Source organism: Mus caroli, chromosome 12 (assembly GCF_900094665.2).
Source record: "Mus caroli chromosome 12, CAROLI_EIJ_v1.1, whole genome shotgun sequence".
Lineage (NCBI taxonomy): Eukaryota > Metazoa > Chordata > Mammalia > Rodentia > Muridae > Mus > Mus caroli.
The window spans coordinates 105,345,179-105,366,522 of record NC_034581.1 but is presented as its reverse complement, the minus strand read 5'-3'; the positions used below and the strand labels follow the sequence as shown (position 1 = coordinate 105,366,522).

Below are 21,344 nucleotides of genomic sequence, written 5' to 3'. Positions count from 1 at the left end.
GATAATGGACTGAACCTCTGAACCTGTAAGCCAGCCCCAATTAAATGTTGTTTTTTATAAGACTTGCCTTGGTCATGGTGTCTGTTCACAGCAGTAAAACCCTAACTAAGACACCATCAGACTCCATAAAGTGTCTTGGGCAGGCACAGGCTACCAGGAACCTTAGGCTGGTGTGGCTGTGGTCTCCACATCTGGCTAACAGGAAACCTAGGAGAAGTTAAGGGTCAATACTGAGAGCCCTGTGACATGCCTAAAGCTTACCTTTTCCTTGGTTGGGATCCAATCTGCTTGACAGCCTTCTCCTCTGTGTAAAAGAGCAGGCTTCGCTGCAAGGTGGACACAAGCAGCACTTTCTGGCTGTAGTCCAGCTGCACAATGGAGGACGGCTCTTCTAATACAAGGTGTGAGCTGCAGAGACCCTGTGAGAGAGAGGCAGGTCAACAACGGCTCAGGGGTGCTCAGCTTCCCTCACACTGACTAAGCATACTTCTTGCTGGCTGTACTGAATTCAGAAGTCTTCTGTGGTGCCAGGCACAGTGATGCATACCTATAATCTCAGCCCCGGGAAACGGAGGCAAGTAGATCACGAGTTCAACGTCATTCTTGGTCATACAGTGAGTTCGAGGTCAGCCTGAGCTACGTGAGACCGTGTCTCAACAAAACAAAACCAAAGGGGTGTTTTAATTTTCTTCAGATTCATTGTTAACCTACTGCAAATGAGATTTGAAATTTTTCTTACTAACAAAAAAACAGTAAATATTAACATTAATTTGATATACACCAAGTTTGAAAAGAAACATCAAAAACCTATATATTTCTCTAATAATATTCTAAGTAAATAGTTCAAAGAAGGATGCATAAAAATATGCCACAGCCCATGCATTAAGTACCTTCTATCATATAACAGAGCATGGCTGTCTATGAAATCCTGTGATAATGACATGCTCTCATGGTTTCTCTACAAGGAATGGCTTGTAGGATGGCTCCACAGATCAAGAGGGCTTGTCACACAGTCCTGATGACCTGAGTTTGATCCCAGAAACCCATTACTGAAGTAGAGAACTGAGTCCTGAAAGCTGTTCTCTGACACTCGCAAGTGTACTGTGGCATGTGAGCCTGCATTCTCCACAACCCTCACAAATAAGAAAGGGCATTTTGGTGTTAAAACAAAACATATTCATGTATGAAAAATCTGATTTTAATCCAGGTATGGTGGTATGATTGCTGTGAGTGCAAAGACAGCCTGAGTTATATTATGTATCAAGACCCAGTCTCAAACCGCCTGTTTCTACAGTCACTGTCACCTCTGAGACCTTCTGCTCTATCAGCAGCCTGCTCACAGAGAGAAGAGGAAGACAAGGTACGGCAACTACAGCTGCGTTGTTTAAGTGCGATCAACTATTCAAGAATAACACTGCAAAAGCTGGGTGTTGGGCACACGGCTTCAATCCCAGCACTGAGCGCAGAGGCAAACACATCTCTAAATTTGAAGCCAGCCTGCTTAACATATCAAGTTACAGGATATCCAGGGCTTCACACAGAGACTCTGACTCAAAACCAAATCCAATAATACAAACATCATTGACTCTTTGTGTGTCTGAGGGGACAATCAATAGTGAGAACCATTAATAGAATTTATATACAGCAAAATCTACCACTTTTAGGTTTCTGACATCAATTTTGAAATATCTGTAGTTATATAACTACATCACAATCAAGATGGTGAATTTTTCATTCTCTCCAAATACTGAAGACATTCCCCTTCACAGGAAGTTAGAGAGAATGTAACTTTCTAGCTTTACTTAGCCATGATAGGATTACATTATTCTAAATTTTAGGAAAAGCAGTATTCTCTCAGGTCTTTATTGCAAATCTCATTAAACACCTGTATCTTTTCATGGGCTGCTCTTCTAGGGGACCTGTTGTGGTTCCCAAGACCCAAGTGGCAGCTCACAGTTCCTATTCACTTCAAAGGATATGATGCCCTCTTCTGGCCTCTAACAGGGCAATGCACACAAAGGGTGCATAGTCATACATGCAGGTAAGACACTCATACATTTATGAGATCAACACCATTTCCCCATCTGCATGCCTTTTACATTAAAACAATTGTTTTGCTAACTAGATATGTCATGCTCAACAAAACACCTTCTAAATGCTTCCACTGAGAGCACAGGAAGCACCGTGTGTACAGAGCCACTTAGAATTTCATCATAAGCCATGGCCACAGCACCAAACTTTACAAAAGCCACTGTCCCTCCACCACACAGTCACACTGAAAATATGAATTCCACTGGAGAACATCTTGATGCTGAAATGGCAATTTCAGCCCTAAAGAATGGAGGTTTTGCACTTGATGTGATCAAATGGGATGTGTGCACACAGCCCTTCTGCAGGATGAAACACTGAGTCTCCAAGTGGTGCACAGTAACTCATGCAGGCAAAACACACTCTCTCTCTCTCTCTCTCTCTCTCTCTCTATATATATATATATATATATATATATATATATGAATATATAAGCCTTTTAGAAGCAGTGGCAGTAGCCTATATTGTCCCAAAGGCTTCTGAGGACTGCTTGGCAAACAACTCATAAGAGAGGTGGCCTACCCTGTGGCTTCTGGGAGCTGCTTAATCATGTGGGGTTTTCTTCAAAAGACGATTGCCTTGTGGCATCTGAAACCCTTGGTGGTTAAAAGCCCAAAGCTGGAGAGGTCACAGGCACTAGGGGAGAAACTACCATTGTTGTTTTGCTAAATGGACATGTTGTGGCCATCAAACTGCCTTCTAAATATTTAGGTTTAACTTAATATTTAGGTTAACTTAATTGCAAAGCCTCAAAACTAGTCAGAATGCTGAGAATTCATGTCAACTGAAGGCTAAGCCCTAAACAGAACATCTGTATCATCCCCTTCAAGGCTCAGGGAACACCTCTTAAGATAGGGCAGAAAGAGCCAGCCCCAAGACGAGAAGGAGTGTTGTAGAATATTATTTTCTGGGGATATGGTCATGAAGTCATAGTTGCTATGACTACCCACAGAAGAGCCAAAACCAATAGGGGAGGGCTCACAAGACCCTGTCTCCCCATGAGGAACTACTGACAGTCAACTGTCACTTCTTCAGCTGTGTAGCTACTGGTCGTCTCCCATACTCTTGCACATAACAAGCCACATTCACGCTCATGACAACAACCCTCATTAGGTCACACACAAACTGCATGTGGTCACAGACATGACTGGGAAATTGTGTGCATCCTTCCTGATAGCATTTCAAGGACTCAGGAAGGATCACAAGCTCTTTGCTGGACAGCAGCCATGAGAATAGCAAACATGTTTGAGGAGCTGAGTTGAACACTGCACACATTTATTTATTTATACAGTAAATACTGAAATACCATGAGACATCCTGAAAACTCGTCCAACTTGTTCCTTTGTTTGTTTTGCTACAGAGTTTTACTATGTAACTCAAGCTGGCTTGGCACTTTCTATGGGCTGGCCTTAAACTCATAAAGATCCTCCTGCTTCAGCCTCTGATTGTTGGAATTATAGGGCACCACGAGGCCTGCCTCAAACATGTATAATTTTTACTGTTGATTCAGAGAAGTAGGAGCTTATAGAACACTGAAAAAGTTCATGAAAGAAAATGTTAGCAGCTCAAAGGCACGGTTCTAGAGAGAACACAGAGGCAAGACTGCTGCTTACTACAGATAAAAGGTGGCGATGGCCAGCATCTCTGAAGATCACCATACCTGGTCTAGATCTAGAGAAGAGTAGACGATCTTTCCTTTGTCGTCTCCAGAGAACAGCTTCATCCCATTGGGGCTCCACGCGAGAGCTGTAATGCTGGTCTTGTGAACACCAGTGACATCAAATCTCCGCAGCTGCGGATGACAAGAGGTCACGGGGAGGAGAGCTGCTGTGACTGCACGCCTACTTTGGGGAGAGATGGTTTTCCAAATAGAACTGCACACAGATTCCCTGTCTATCCACATTCGAAACTCACAGATGGACAACAGCACTCTGCCAAACCTGAGGATGTCAGTTCAATCCCTGGGAGGGAGGGAGGGAGGAAGGGAGGGAGAGAGAACACACACACACACACACACACACACTCCCCAATACAAAAAAATAGAAAAACCACAAAAGGGCATTAGTAAAAATAAGAGCACCGATTTGTGCTTTATGCCAAATGTTCCAAGCAGGGACAAAGATGTCACCCAATTATAAACAGTACAATGTCAGACAGAAGAGGACTCCCCACCATCGACACTTTACAGAGATCCTCTGACCTCTGCCTCTGGAGTGCTGGGTCAAAGGCTGGAGCCACCAGGCACTGGAGGAACTGGCAAGAAGAGAGACAGAGAACTTGAGCACTCACCTGCTTGTTCCTCCCTGGCAATGAAGACACAAGCTGAAAGACTGCAACCCTCCCGGAGGCAGTGCCTGCTGCAACAAGGTCATCAAAGCAGCTCAGCAGCTTCACCACCGTGATAGACTCTATCTTCCCCTAAATGAAGACACATCAGAAACAAGTCATCTATGGCCAGAGAGACACTTAAGATGAAGAAAGTAAAAAGCAGCTATAAAGCTGGAACCAGGAAAGAAGGTTCCTGAGCTGCGGCATAAAAATTTCTGATTGAAAATGTGAACAAAGTCAGAGAGACAAATCATTCTAGGACTTCTGCATTTAAAAAATTATTATTATAGGGTTGTAGAGGTGGCCCTTGCAGTTAAGAGCACTGACTACTTTTCCAGAGGTCCTGAGTTTAATTCCCAGCAACCACAGGGTGGCTCACAGCCATCTGTAATGGGATCCAAAGGCCTCTTCTGGTGTGTCTGATGACAGTTATATGCAGTCTAGGGTAGCTTCAAACTTGACTAAAAATTCCTTAAATTTAAAGCAATAGTTTTTATGGCGTAAGTTAACAAGGTTTTTGTGAAGAGACAGGTCATTTGTCTTGTGTCTTATTATTTTGAAGTCTTTAGTCATTTATTTTCTGTTCTTATACCTATAATAAATCACCCACTCCTAGCTTATGACCTTAGCTTCTGACATCAGTGGCCTCATTCCTAGCCTAGAGAGAATGTTTTCCCTTGTTCATAAATTGGTCCCAAGCCTATTTCCTTTCATCTAAGCAGCATCATTACATGAAAGTACATCTTCATATTGATTCTGCAGGAAATCTGCCCAACAAAGTGGGTTAAATCCAGCAAACAATAGGCTATGTCAGACATGTGAGGAGTACAGCACTGACAGGCATATCAGCAGCAAGAAGCATTCTTGGGACAAAGTCCCTGGGGTCCTTGCCTCTTCAGTGCACACCCATCGCAGTCATGTAAAATGGTGGGCCATCTCCAGAAAGCTCTCTTGCTTGCCACAGCATTTTCCTGGATGGCTCCCACCAAGTGGGCTTATTGTTTGGTTTTTCGAGACAGGGTTTCTCTGTATAGCCCTGGCTGTCCTGGAACTCACTCTGTAGACCAGGCTGGCCTTGAACTCAGAAACCCGCCTGCCTCTGCCTCCCGAGTGCTGGGATTAAAGGCGTGCACCACCACACCCGGCTGGTCTTATTGTTCTAATACAGGCTTTTCCCTGTGTCTTGCTCAGATAGATCAACTATATCTTTGAATGTTTTGGTAGAATCTTTTCTAGATCTTGTTTTGGTTGGGGGAGGGGTAGTGGTGAATGATTTTTCAAGCAGAGCTAGAATGTATAAGGAAAGATGGGGATTGTTTTCTTTTGTTTTTCAGTGTTTTCACTGTCGCCTAGGAGCAATATTCTTGCTGCAGTCTCCTGAATGCTGGGAAAGCATTCTTCTCCCTATCCAAGAAGATTCAAATGAACTTAGGCATGATCCTTGTGACTGTTTAGGCAATAGTAAGCCTAACTAAGACAGCTAGGTTGGTGTGCAGTGCCTTTCAGTACAATGAATGTCAGTTAGTATGGGTGAAGGCTCTAGTTAGATACCAGCTCAACTTCTCTCTGTTCAATGAGATGCAAAGTTTTGTCTCATAAAAACTGTGGTAGCGTGTTCAAGGCCTACAGAGGTCCAAGGCAAATGAAGTGCCAACCATGAGGGCAAGATGGACACGAGCACCCATCCCTAACCAAGAAGCTACCTCCAACTGACAATGCCTGTAAATGAAAAATTCATTCTCTCCAACTGAGTGTCACTGGATATACAAGCCACATAATATTTTTAGATTTATTCATTTATTTTTATGTACATTGTCACTGTCTTCAGACACTAGAAGAGGGCATCAGATCCCATTACAGAGCCACCACGTGGTTGCTGGGATTTGAACTCAGGACCTCTGGAAGAGCAATCAGTGTTCTTAATCACTGAGTCATCTCTCCAACCCCTACAAATCACATTTGAAGGTAGACCCCATGCCCAGCAGTAGATGGCCAACAGAAAACTAACTTAATGCTATGTCTGGAGGCTTTTGGGGGGTGGGATGTGAGACAGGATGTCTCTGTGTAACAGCTCTGTCTGTCCTAGAACTCACTCTGTAGGCCAGACTGCCTTGAACTCAGAGAGATCTGACTGCCTCTGCCTCCTAAATGCTGGGATTAAAGGTGTGTTCTACTACTGCCTGGCTTTTGGAGGCATGTTTTTACCTTATATACAAACATATACTTACTATGCTTGTATACTATGGTTTCCAATTTTGTGTTTTTATGATATGTGGGTGTATGTATATCTGCATGTGTTTTGTTTTTTGTGCCTTTTCTTCGTTTTTGTATTGTTTTATTGTTTTTTTAATTCTATTTTGTCTGTCTGTTTTCTAAAGAGAGAGAAGAAGAAAGTGTGGAGTTGAATGGGTAGGAAAATAAGTAAAATTTGGGAGATGAAGGAGAAACCATGATCAGAATATATTGTATGAAAAGAAATGTATTTTCAAAAGATAAAAAAAAAATTAGTTTACTTTAAAATTCCATGTGTATGTCTGTGTGGGCAAGTGTATATGAGTGCAGGTGACTGAAGGCCAGAAGAGGGTTTGAATGCCCTGAAGCTGGAGTGCACAGCCCGATGCCCTGCTGAGGACCAGACATGGGCCCTTTGCAACAGCAGTACATGATCTTAAACACTGAGTGGAAACTTAAATTGTTCTCAACTCCAATTTAAATAATGGTTCCTAAATGCTTTAACCTCCCTTCTAGCCTATCACCCACCAGATGTAGTGGAAAAGAAAGGTTCTTTTTTTTTTTAAAGATTTATTTATTTATTTAATGTATGTGAGTACACTGTAGCTGTACAGAGCCTTCATGTGGTTGTTGGAAATTGACTTTTTAGGACCTCTGCTCGCTCTCGTCAGCCCCGCTCGCTCAGTCCCTGCTTGCTCCAGCCCAAAGATTTACTTATTATTATATATAATAATAATATCTGGAAGTCATTTCAGCTGGAAAGGGAGGACCCTGTAACAAAGAGGGGAAACTCAAAATGGCCACCTACTTTACCGACACCTAGGATCCGAAGCAAGGATCAGCTGTAAAGGCTGCCTCCCAATATTTAGAGGACAGAGGACCTTTGACTGCCCTGGATCCAGAAACATGAGGTGCTCCAGGCACATAACTGCTTTTCACAGGTGAGGGGTGAGACACAGGTATCTGCTAACGTGCTAAGGACTAAAACTGACCAGAACCTACCACATTTAACCATCAAGCTGCCTCAAGAGGTCACAAGCTAATAGACTTGAGTTCCAAATAGATTTCATTAGACGGATTCTGCACAAATAACTTCTAGCAAGGAGAGGAAGCAGATGTCTAGTGGTTCCTGCTCCAACATCTTCCCAGAAACCCCACTTTCCATTCTAAAAAGAAATTTTTTTTGAGACAGGGTTTCTCTGTGTAGCCCTGGCTGTCCTGGAACTCACTCTGCAAACCAGGCTGGCCTCGAATTCAGAAATTCACCTACCTCTGCCTCTCAAGTGCTGGGATTAAAGATGTGTGGCACCACTGCCCAGCCATTCTAAATTCTTAATCTTCAAAATAACAAAAATTTAAAGAACTCTTTTCTAATGAAGGAAATGCTGGTTAATCATGAGTAAACCGAACTCTCATTAAGAGAGAACTAAAGGCCAAGAATAGTGGTGTATGACTTTAATCCCAGCACTCAGAGGCAAACTGTGAGCTTGAGGCCAGCCTGGTCTCCATAGTGAGTTCCAGGAACAGCCAGAACGATAGAGAGAGCTCATGCTCAAAACCCTAAGGGAGTGAGAATATCATGAAGGAGCTTTGACAAGAGGACGTTTCCCAAGCAATTAAGAAAAAAGTCTGAAGTCAAAAGACTCCAACCCAGAACCAAGACCAACTTGATTCTCAGCGTGGACAAGCACAGAGCCACTGAGAGATGATACTTGTCCTGCCTGTCCCAGGTTTGCCCAGCTGATTAAACAATATACCCAAAAAGGATTTATAAACTGATTCCCAGCATCTTTGGTTCTTAAATAAATACTACTATTCACACTGACTCAAGCTCCATGTAAGTTTATTAAAACCATGGCACAGAACACAAATATCTAAGCTTGAAGTTTTCCCTTCTGGTAAATCCCTTTAGTTTCTGATGCAGTCATTTCTACAGCAATCAGCCTGCCGTGTATATAAGAGCAAGCTCCATACCCTGGGTACCAAGTGAAGCCTCAGTTTACCAAAGTAGGTCATAGTCCTGGCCCTCTTGTAGATTAGCTATGAGACATGCACATAAAAAAAACCTGCCTATAGCAACTGGGGGTGGTACCGACAGCTCGCTTTCATATGCTACTTTTTAGCTTTCAGAGTATTTTCATGGGCTATAAATAAGTCCAGTGCCAGATGGAGACACAGGTTAACAAGTCTGGATCTTAAGTAATGAGGATCAGAGTGATCCTTTCAAGACCCTTAATGTTGCTAGTATTACCAGTCGGGTCTTTCTTGACTATGGTTAGGGGCAGACGGGAGGAACAAGGGAGTGGAGCTAGGAAGGAAGACCAGCTCAGGCCTGCTGCAATAGTTCAGGCCAAAGTTAGTAACAGCCAAGTCTAGCAAACCATTAATGAAATGGATCCCTAAGGCAGTAAATCCACAATGAAGACAAACTCCATCAAGACCTTGTTGGGCTGGCGAGAGCGATATAACAACAGTGCAACAGCTTGTTGTTTGTTTGTTTGTTTGTTTGTTTTTCTAGACAGGGTTTCTCTTCATAGCCTTGACTGTCCTTAAACTCACTCTGTAGCCTAGGCTGGCCTCAAAGTCAGAGACTGGCCTGCCTCTGCTTCCTGAGTGCTAGAAAGGCATGTGCCATTGTCATTGCTGCCACCACCACCACCCAGCTTCTCTCTTCTTTTTTCTTTTCCTTTCTTTTCAGGAAAGGTCTCTGTATGTGGTCCTGGAAGCCTGGAACTCATGCTCACTTTGCAGGCCAGGCTGGTCCAAACTCAAAGCTCTCTGCCTGTCTGCCTCCTGAGTGCTGGGTGTAAAGGAATGCACCACCACACACAGAGACAGCCACCTTCTTTTTTGTTCTATTGTGTTAGGCAACTTGTTAAGCACTGTATCTGCATTGCTAAAGCTACAAGCTACCTAGGAAAGGGAGAAGTTATAGCTATCTTCATGTTATAAAAGAAAGGGGTAAACTCCAGGGAGCTCAGTGATGTGTCTAAGGGAGATGGAATCAAGTCAGGGCCCACAAGCAGGCATGACTGGCTCTAGGCCGGCTCTGACTTGGCTCTGGGCCTTCTCTGTGAGAATTCAAAAATCTCACTGACAGTCTTCTACGGGAGTGAAAAGGACAAAGGATTCATGGATTTTATTCCCTGGAGCTACGTTACATTAGAATGATGGTGACAGAAGAACTCACTGACAGTGTTTCTATGGGAGAAGGTGACAGAATAGATTCTGGACTCACAAAGCCTTAATGTGGTAACAAGGTACTGAAAGGGCATTTTCCCTAAGGATATGTAACTACAAAACCACATTACATAAGGAAGCAAAATATTTAGAGATCTTGCCATGCCATAGCACAAATTTAAAACTGTGTAATTTTCCTTCATAGTCTCAAAATAAAACTAATCATTCAGTATCCACTGCAGCGTGTGTAAGTATGTATGTGTGTGTGTATGTGTGTGTATAAGTATGTATGTATAGGTGTGGGTGTGTAAGTATGTATGTATGTATGTATGGGTGTGGGTGTGTAAGTATGTATGTATGTGTATATATGTTTTCTAATAAGCCTATGTGCTAACCTTGAGTTAATATTATTTAATCATTAATAAATGCCACAGTTTCTAAGAACCAAATTACCCCAGGAAACAGACTACCAGCACTTAGGCACAGTTCAGACAGAAACAGACTATAAGATGTAGAGAATCTCTTGAATACTATGTGGAAACATCACCTGTCAATAAAACAAAATAAACAAACAAACAAAACTTGGCCTATTAGCATAGGCAGGAAATAGAGGTAGGAGTTCCGGTAGGTAGAGAGGATTCTGGACTAGAATCAGGTGTGGGAGAGATTTGCCCTGAAAGCTGATGGAGACAGTTGCATGAACCTGAAGAGAGGTAACTAGCCACGTGGCAGGACTTAGAATAAACGGGTTAAGTTATGAGCTAGTCTGGGAACAAGCCCAAGCTTATGGCCTAGGCAATTATTCATAAAATCTCAGAGTCATTATTTTGGGAATTTGAGCTCTGGTGGAAAAGCCTGCAGTTACAATGAGACTTCAACCTCAGACAGTACAAACACCCGGGAATCCTTAGACAGGAAAAAAATCAAAACTTGGAAATGTTTTGTTGAGTTGTCACAAAGTAAGGAAAATCCACAGCACCAAAAATAAAGACAATGCGGCCCAAACAGGACAGAAAGTGTGTTGAAGCCACAAACCACCCTGTGACTTCCTTTCCAGCAGTCCCTACCAACCACACAAAGCCTTGGGTCTCCAGCCTGAGGAAAGCTGAGGAGAATGAACTCCAAGTGCTGGAAGACCCTGCTACTTTAGTAACAGTCTACAGTGTCCAGCGCGACTTCCCCTTCTCCTCTGACCATACTGGAGAACGTCTCTAAGCACAGTGTCTGACCATATCTGGAGGAAGACCCTGCCCGGAGCTTCCTGCAAGTGCTGCTTGATTCAGCACACAAGTCCCACTCAGCTGTAGGATAATTAGGTATTATGTTATGACCAATCAGCTCTTTCCACCTGTAACCCTCAAACCCTTATATACCTACAACTGAAACAGTAAAGCTGTCTCACTGAAGGGTATCGGGAAGTCCTTCCATCATACTCATGGTCGTCTGACCCCTGCTTGCTGCCTCTGCTCCCTCCACCCTTGTGGGCCAGTGACTAACAACCTCTGAGGAGAGGGGAGATCCATCAGATGTGAGTCCTGCTCCCCCAGAGGGTTGCAGCATTCTTGCCTGAGCAGCCAGCTTGTGATCCATCATCTCTGCTCCTCCTTTGCTGTACCTTTGTCTGCACCTTAGGGTAGGGTCCCACCGTGCAGCTGGAGGAACGCCTGAAGCCTCTCAGTAGGAGTGACCCCTGACGTTGGCTAAAGGTCCCCCTACCTTCTTTCCAGACCAAACAGCCTGACTGTAGGCAATAACCTTTACACCTTTCAGAAAAAAAACTGGTCACAAAGCAATCAGTTTTTAAAAGTCATTAGGATGGTTGCCAGTCTCTTAATCTGTTGTGCTAATTGGGGCATTTTCAATCTTCTTCCACCACCCTCCTCCCCCAGCAGAACTGCCTCTGGAACATTGAGCAACATCCAACGGCACTTCCTGTCTTTTCTATAATGGCAAACTCAACACCACATCTGAGGGATTTCCTAATTAATTCCCTAAGGCTTCACTTAACTGGAAAGGACTTAAAATCTCCCAAAAGGAGAACCTGGAGTTCCGGACTGAGGCGCTTCAACTCACACACGGGTCATGTTGATAGGGACATATTTCTGACCCTGACTTCTGGATGTGTGTTGCCCAGATGGTTGATAAAAAGGAACCCCAGGAAAGCTATGTTTTGCCCCTCTCTTTTCTCTCTATGATAGCTGCCATCAGGCCATGCATAGGGAAAACACAAAACCTAAGATAACCTGTTAGAGGACAAAACACAGGAGGTTACAGGAAGACTCAAATGAAGATGACGACCCTGAGACTTGTCAAGTGGCTGATTTAGCCACTTTAGAAAAGCCAACTGGAGCTGGCGTGGTGGTGCACGCCTTTAATCCCAGCACTTGGGAGGCAGAGGCAGGCGGATTTCTGAATTCGAGGCCAGCCTGGTCTACAGAGTGAGTTCCAGGACAGCCAAGGCTACACAGAGAAACCCTGTCTCAAAAAACCAAAAGAAAACAAAAAAACAAAAAAACAAAAAAAGAAAGAAAAAGAAAAAGTAAAAAGAAAAGCCAACTGGGTCCCCAGTGAAGGAGCCAGAGAAATACCCAGGGAGCTGAAGGGGTTTGCAGCCCCATAGGAGGAACATCAATAAGAACTAACCAGTACCCCCAGAGCTCCTTGGAACTATACCATCAATCAAAGAAAACACATGGTGGAACTTGTGGCTCTAGCTATATATGTAGCAAAGGATGGCCTAGCTGGTCATCAATGGGAGGAGAGGCCCTTGGTCCTGTGAAGGTTCTATGCCCCAGTACAGGGGAATGCCAGGACCAGGAATGGAAGTGGGTGGGTTGGGGAGCAGGGGGAGGGGGGAGGGGATAGGGGATTTTCGGAGGGGAAACTAGGAAAGGGGATAACATTTGAAATGTAAATAAAGAAAATATCTAATAAAAAGAAAAAAGAAAAGCTGACTGACTTAAACGGAAGTTACTCCCTAGCCACCGACACCCTTTCCCTTTACCCTCCTCTTCACTCTATGAGCCCTCATTGGCAACAGAGGACAAAGACCCAGAAATGAAGACCAAGGCTCCATAAGACATCCAGATAAACTCTCTTCTATCCTTCCCCCGATCCTTAACTCCCCACCATGGCAGCTCAGTAATCTCAAAGACACTGGGAACAATTATCCTTAGCCCCCTCAGCCACAATGGCCCAAGAATACTGAACCTTCACCCACAAAGACTTTTCTGGTTAACCTACATGTATCCAGACAATTCATGTCCCATAAACCAAATCTATTTTACAAAGGTTCACTAACAACCTTTTAACCACCCAAGACTAGAGAGATAAATGCTGACCTACACTCCCTAGTCCTCTGAAGCCCTTAGAGATGAATGTCAGCTTCAGGTAAAAAAATATCATAATCAACAAATAGGGCCACAACAAGGACAACCCCCCTCAGTTAATAAATACTTTACTATGACCAATTGTTCAGCCAAGGTAATTTCTCCACAGGGATTCAGCCCTGCCACCTGATTTGAGCAGGTGTCCTTATGTCTACACCACACCTGGGACCATTTAACCCCCTTGTCCATGGGACCTGGAGAGGCCTTTTCAATGACTTTCCTAAAACAAAAACCAAGAGACTCTCTTGGAGTTCATACTAAGAGTACAAGCAGTTTAGACAGAAAAACAACAAGCCCCACAGCCAAGGCAATGCTTGTAAACAATCTTACTTAGGAAGGAATGACCCCAGAATATGGGCAGGCATGCCATAGACATAGCCACAAAATGGTCTAATGCAAGATGCTTTAAATGTGTAGAGACTGGACATTGGAAAGGAGATTGCCCCAAAAATGACTCAACTGCCCCCAACCCTCCCAAATCCATCTGTCCCTGCTGCAGGAAAGGCATTCACTGGGAAAGGTTGACAAATCCTAACATGACAAAGATGGCAAGCCCCCTGCCACCTCTAAACTCCATGTGGGGTAACCCTCAGCCCCATCAGTAAGAGGGAAGAAGACACAAGTCCACTGGTCACTAATATACTGGAAAATAAACTTTCAATAAAATTGACAATAAAAGTTTTAAATGCCTAGTAAACACAGGGGCAGAAAAGACCATCCCAAGATGAGCCGAGCTTCTCCTTCATTGGACTCTCCTAGCAGGGCTTCAACTGATGGGAGTAGGTGGTCTCTCCCATTTATGAGCCACGACTTTTTTAAGTCCATTAGTCCCCTAGTGGCTGATATGGCCACTAACCTGCTGGGTAGAGATATCTTAGAATCTTATGAATCTTAGAATTAAATGTGGTCCTTGCTAGTGGAGAAGAGGAGAATGCTTCCAAATAGAAAATTACCAAAAATATCAAGATCAAAAGAACACCCAATTCTAAGGGGGGCTGCAGTTGAATAACTTACTCCCTGCCTAGAATGGCTCACAGAAGAGCCTGTCTAGGTGGAACAATGGCCATTAAATAGGGAGAAATTAACAATTTTTAAATTAGTTAAGCACCAGTTAGACATGGAGCACATTTGTCTTTCTAGAAGCCCCTGGAATACCCTGGCTTTTGTAATAAAAAAGAAGACCAGGACCTGGAGGCTTCTTTCTTTCCTTTGCCTCTGTTATACCTATAAATACCCTGCTATTAATTTCAGACATTAGAGATCACTTCTTTTCAATACCACTCCATGAATAAGAATGCAAAAACTTTACCTTCTCAGTCCCTAAAGTCAATAGTTCAGGACCAGCTGACAGGGTTGAGTGGGAGCACTCCCTCAAGTCATAGCTAACAGTCCCACCATTTGCCAGGAACCTGTAACTCACACACTAAAACTCCTTATTACATCAGGTCTCTGTATATATCATTATATGGATGACCTATTGATATGGCAAGATAAAAAGCAAGATCAAAAATTAACCCTAGAGAATTTTAAACAACAGGCCCAAAGAGCTCTAACAGAATGAGGCTTTACAATAACAGAAGATAAGATCCAACTCATTCTCCCATCACATTCCTAGGGACAGAAATCACACTAACCTTAGTCCAGCCAGCTAAAGCTGTCATTGACTTCCCCGATCTATTAACTCTAAATACCCTTCAAAGCTTTTTAGGCAATATTAATTGGCTTAGACCTTGGCTCCCCATACCAACCAGCCAATTACAGCCTTTATTTGATTTGCTTAAGGGTCACAAAGATCCCTTCTCTCTTTGCTCTCTGACAGCAGCAGCCAAGGAGACCCTTTGGTCTATTAACAACCACATTAAAAAACACCTCCCTGGCTTACTATGATCCACAACAGCCAATCCAGATCCTTATATTCAATTCTTTCCCCAAAGTAGTTGGAGCCTTATATCAACCTTAGGGGATTCTAGAAAGGCTCCATACACCAATAGAGGGAGCACCTCCACTACTAACTGAGGTCAGCCCTTTATCTACCATGGTAAGGACAGGAAGAGAGTGCACCTTATAAATTATAAGTAAATAATCTAATGTAATTATTTTACCTTTTGCTCTCGCAGACATCCAATGGCTCCTGAGAAACCATGCCTCTTTTGCTAATAATCTCATTGGCTTCCCAGGACAGACAGACAACCACTACCCCAAGGATAAACTGCTGACAACGATACCACTCTTTAGATGGCTCCCTCCTTGACTATTCTCTTGAGACTCATATTTTTCCCCTCACAGATAAATCTCCCCAATTTAAAGAACCATATGCCATCTTCCTGATCCTAACATACCTAAAAGGACTATTAATCTGTATTCAGACAGCACTTATGCCATCAACCTACTCCTTAGCTAGCTCGATCCTATATCAGATTTGGTGGTAACCCTCTTTCCCTACTTTTTCAACAATATTTCACTTCAAACTAAAACACATCCCAAGATTATCAGCCACATACAGTCACGGTCATCCCTCCCCACGTCAGACCAGAACAGTCCCAGAACAAAACTGTTTGCAGCATAGACCTCCAATAAAGCAATCCATCCTTGGACACAGCACATGGTCTCTCCACTACCCAAGCAACATAGCAAATGATTCCCTTCCGTCTGTCACATTCTCTTTTCTGGTATAAAAGCAGTCCTTTCTCAGTCTGGCCTGGGAGACATCTTCTGCTTATTTTATTTTGCATTATTTATTTATTTGGGATGTGTGTGCACACACACTGTACACGCTATGTGCAGGTCAGAGGACAGATAACTTGCAGGAGCAAGATCTCTCCTTCCACTATGTGGGACCTCCAGAAAGAACTCAGGTTGGCAGCCTTAGTCATCAAGCAGACTTGCCATTTCATTTTGTTTTGTTTAGAGACAGGGTTTCTCTGTGTAGCTCTGGCTGTCCTGGAACTCGATCTGTAGACCAGGCTGGCCTCAAACACACAGAGATTTACCTGCCTCTGTCTCTTGAGTGTTGGGATTAAAGGCCTGCACTATCACAGCTCAGCTCGCTGTTTCTTTAAGATGACTCTGGCCATCTGTGATCTAACCTATTAACTCTCCTGTTTCCCTCATTCCTAACTTCCTGCACCACATATTGCTGTCCTCTGGCTAGCAACAAAACCTCCTGAAACAGAAATCTAGTAATCAAAAGTGTTAAACCTGGTGAGAATGTTCAAATTGGTAATCCCAGTACTCCGGAGGCTGAGCCAGGACAGCCATGAAGGCAAAGCTAGCCTGAACAACAAAGTGAGACCTTGTCTCAAAAACGAAACAAAATTATTAAGGACAATTCTATTTAAAAGGTACCTGGACTGGTTTTCTGGACCCACACCAAAGCATTAGGCTGGCACCACCCATCTTCTCAGGCACCTTGGCAGGCTGCTTTTCCTTTATACACAGACAAAACCACATCAGGAGAAAGTGCTCTTTGTGAGCTGGCTCTTGGCAACCATGAAGCTGGACAAAGCTTTCATTATAAGCTTCTTGTGATGAGCCAAAGCTCAACAAACTTCAGCAGTAAATGCAAACTATTCTGAAATGGTTAAGAAGGCCAAATAAGATAAGAATCACTTCTTTTGTTTGTTTGTTTGTTTTTTCTTTGGTTTTTTTTTTGGTTTTTTCTAAACAGGGTTTCTCTGTGTAGCCCTGGCTGTCCTGGAACTCACTCTGTAGACCAGGCTGGCCTCGAACTCAGAAATCCACCTGCCTCTGCCTCCCAAGTGCTGGGATTAAAGGCGTGCACCACCACCCCCTGGCCTTTGAAAACTTTAACTCTCCACTGCAAAATGGAACAAGGTATGATGCCTGGGCAGAAGGAGGGAACACAGGCATTGACAAACTGAGTAAAGCAATGACTCAGGAAGATGGACACCTAGACTGCCAGGATTAGCATTAGCTGTCAAGTGACAGGAAATAATCCTCGTACCTTGCCAAGGGCTAACTCTTACAAGACAGGCAAGTGCTTTGGATCACCCAGGCACCCCATAACCCTAATACCTAAAGTGTTGACAAAACCACCACATGCAGTGAAGCAGGATCTCGCTTCATTTTCCATTTATGTTCTTACCAATTGTTGCAGCCCATTTATTGGAAAATATCATGTAGCATAGTTTGGCCAGCCCCAACCCCAGCCTAATCCAAAAGCCAACATGATGCCCAACAGGTTTTAGAGTATTTCAGGCTTGGGATTTTTAGACTGAGGACACCCAAACAGTAAAATCCATGCAAATAGTCCAAAATCCAAAAACCCAAAAACTGGAACCAATTCTGGTCTCTAACATTCCACACATATGATCGTCAGCCTATATAGCTCTACAACTACTCCAGTGCCCAAATACATTATAGTTGTCTCCCCACTCAGCTCTGTGCAAGTCATCTGTGCATCTGCCCCCGTTTGTGCTACTGCCACATAACTTCATAACTGAAGCTTTGTAAGTTTGCTTCCCAGGAGGTCACTGTCTCCTAGGTGGCTCTTTTGCACTTATACACTATTTTAGTCATTATAATTTCATCTACATTTTAAAATCAATTAGTTAATTTCCATGAAAAACAAATGTGGGGTTGGGCAGTGGTGGCGCACACCTTTACTCCCAGCACTTGGGAGGTACGGAGGGCAGATCTCTGAGTTTGAAGCCAGCCTGGTCTACAGAGTGAGTTCCAGGACAGCCAGGGCTACACAGAGAGACCCTGTCTGGAAAAACAAATGTAGGGAGGGAGTTGAGGGCTGAGAATGTAGCTCAGCAGGCACAGTGCTAGCGCAGTACACATGAAGGCCTGTGTTTGATCCCCAGCACCACAGAAGCCGGGACCGGAGGCTGCACCTGTGGTCCCGGCACTTGGGAGGTCCAGGAAGAAGGAGCACAGTAAAAAGACATCCTTGGCTAAACAGAGGGTCCACAGAAGACCCTCTCTGAAAAAGGGAAAATACAGCTCACATGTGCACTCATACACAAACTTAGAATTAAACTGAACTACGGGAATGGAGAGATGGTTCAGAGGTTAAGAGTACCTGCTGCTCTTCCACGGAACTGGGTTCAGTTCCTAGTTCCCACAAGACAGCTCACAACCATCTGTAACTCCAGGCCTAGGGAATCCATTAGGAGAATGAACCAAGACAGATAACTTGGGCTGGCCTGGAGCTTGCCCACAGTGGCTTTAAACGCATATCATCTTCCTGTCTCTGACTCCTAAGTATGGCAATTATAGGCAAGAGCTGCCATTTTCAACTAATATATATTTCTTACTATCAAAAATATTTTAAAATTAAATTCCTAGCCATCAATGAATGGAAGCAATCATGATAAGGACACATGGGGCCTCCATGTTGCAATGCTACTAACATATCAATGAACAGACATCACAGGAAGGGGCTAACACAGATCCTGGAGCTACATCCACAGGAAAGGAAAGGGGAGACATGAGACAAGCCCACCGTTAGCTGCAAGGAGACACAAATTTCTGCACCATTTTAGAAACTACCAGATTAAAGTCAATGAAACATTCATCACTCTCATGCACCCTGGATGGACACGCTCAGGTCAGGGCCTTCCAGTCCTCCTCCTAAAATGGGCTACCATAAGAAATGGCTCAGAAAGTACTTTACCCACGAAACTGTCTCTCCAGCCTTATCTTCTTACTGTTAACTTACTCACATCATTATATCTTAATTGAATTTTTGACTAATGCTATATTTATGTCACCCTTTCTGTTTGTTCACCTTTTTGTTTGGTATGTGGTATGTGTTGTGTTGTGTGTGTTGTATGTACCTGTTAGTGTAGATGTGTGCATATGGGTGTGTGTGTGTGTGTGTGCTCATGCACACCAAGCATATCCCTTGGTACACATATGGAGGTCCAAGGACCACTGTGGAGACTAGCTCTCTCCTTCCACTATTCTACTATTCTGCCAGGTCACCATCTTTGTTTTCAGGGCTGTTTCTCACTGAAACTGAACCTCATCATTTTGGCTAGTTGTTGTCCAAGGAGCTTCAGGGATCTCTCTCTCTCACACACACACACACACACACACACACTGAGGTAACAGACACATGCTTCTGCACCTGGTTTTCTTTTTTTTTAATCTGATCTGATCCTTTCTTTTAGATATGTTTGAATTATTTGCACTTAATTTAACTACTTGTATGTATAGATTTTTTAAAAAGCTGTTAAGGGTTACAATACATACCAATTTAACTCTGTGTGTGTGTGTGTGTATGAGAGAGAGAGGGAGAGAACATGCACTCTGTAGTGAACCCAGGGTCTTGTCTTGTACATGCTAAGCACAGCTCTTTACCACTAAGCTTATCCCTAACCACATACACCTTTCAGAGTTCACCTCTGCATATAGAATGTATGAACCTTAGCACCACACAGCACCCTACTCATGCTTTAACTGTCTCCCACATCACTCCATCACTGAAAACTCAGCAGGGATGCTTCTTGCTTCCAACTGTCAATACATCCTGAAAAACTCATGGACCGTGAGCTACTGTACTTCCCTAAAAGCTTAGTCTCAATTTTCGCTCATTCCTGGCACCATGCTCCCTCTGTCTGAAGAACTTCTTTTTTTTTTTAAGATTTATTTATTTGTTATATGTAAGTACGCTGTAGCTGTCTTTCAGACATACCAGAAGAGGGCATCAGATTTTTGTTGCGGATGGTTATGAGCCACAATGTGGTTGCTGGGATTTGAACTCAGGACCTTTGGAAGAGCAGTTGGTGCTCTTAACCGCTGAGCCATCTCACCAGCCCTGAAGAACTTCTCTTAAAAGTCATTCCTGAGCAGGTTTTGACAACCAGTGTTCTGTTTTCCTTCATCTAAGAATACTTTGTTTCTCATCCCTCCTTTCTTCTCCTCTTCTATTTATTCATTCATTCATTCATTCATTCATTTATTTATTTTAGACAAACCCATGCTGTATAGCCCTGGCTGGCCTGGAACTTGCTAAGTAGACCTGGTTGGCCTCAAAGTCGCAATCTTCCTACCTCAGCCTCCTGAGAGCTGGTATCACAGGCTTTTGCCTCCTAGATTTTCCTTAGGTTGGTTTTATTTTTTTTATTTTATTTTACTTTACTTTGAAAGAGAGGGTCTCGGGACTAGAGAGATGGCTCAGCGGTTAAGAGCACTGACTGCTCTTCTGAAGGTCCTGAGTTCAAATCCCAGTAACCACATGGTGGCTCACAACCATCTGTAATGAGATCTGACTCCCTCTTCTGGAGTGCCTGAAGACAGCTACAGTGTACTTACATATAATAAATAAATCTTTAAAAAAAAAAGAGAGAGGGTCTCACTCTGTAGCCCAGGTTAATTTTAAAGTCATAGCAGTCTGCCTGTTTAGCTTCTCAAGTGCTGGGATTCCAGGTGTGAGCCAGATTCCCAGCTCTACCTTACTTACGACAGACATTTCAAGGTAGGGCAATCCTGGGAAGTTTTGTTTGTTTTGAGAAAGGTCTTGTTGCGTTAGTTGTTCTTGAACTTGACTTTCCAACCAAGTATATTAATATAGACCAGCTACTCAGTCAGAGTTCAAATGCTAGTGCTGCCATTTATTAAGTGCCCATCTGCAGGTTACTTACATGTTCTGTGCTTCAGTGTCTCCCTGACAGATGTATAGGATAATTTACAAACCTCACGCGGTTTGTGAAGATTAAATGGGTTTGTGTATTTAATGGTTTCCAATAGTGCCATATGAGTGCTAATCACTTTTGTTATTTTTAAATAAGCACAGAGAGCTGGCGATATGGCTCAGTGGCTGAGTGCTTGCCTAGCATGTATGAGGCCCTGGGTTTACTCTCAGCACCTCAGAAAAAGAGGGTGCTGCTGAGATGGCACAATAGTCAAGGGACTTCTCACCAAGCCTGGTATATGAGTTCAATCCCCCGGACCCACATGGGGGAAGGACAGGACGGACCCCTGGATTGTCCTCTGACCGTCACTCACACACATAACACACACGAAAATAAACAAACGAGCCGGGCATGGTGGCGCACGCCTTTAGTCCCAGCACTCGGGAGGCAGAGGCAGGCGGATTTCTGAGTTCAAGGCCAGCCTGGTCTACAAAGTGAGTTCCAGGACAGCCAGGGCTATACA

General features: G+C 43.6%; 1 protein-coding gene across 1 annotated transcript in view; it reads right to left on the bottom strand.

Moving 5' to 3' along the window:
- Tecpr2 (tectonin beta-propeller repeat containing 2) overlaps nt 1-21,344 on the bottom strand; it is an 84,983-nt gene that overhangs the window by 55,072 nt on the left and 8,567 nt on the right. The window contains exons 3-5 of the mRNA XM_021178973.2: nt 4,378-4,506; nt 3,749-3,880; nt 262-419 (exon numbers count right to left, since the gene is read on the bottom strand). Of these exons, the coding sequence (XP_021034632.1) occupies nt 262-419; nt 3,749-3,880; nt 4,378-4,506 (419 nt within the window). The remainder of the gene's footprint in view (nt 1-261; nt 420-3,748; nt 3,881-4,377; nt 4,507-21,344) is intronic.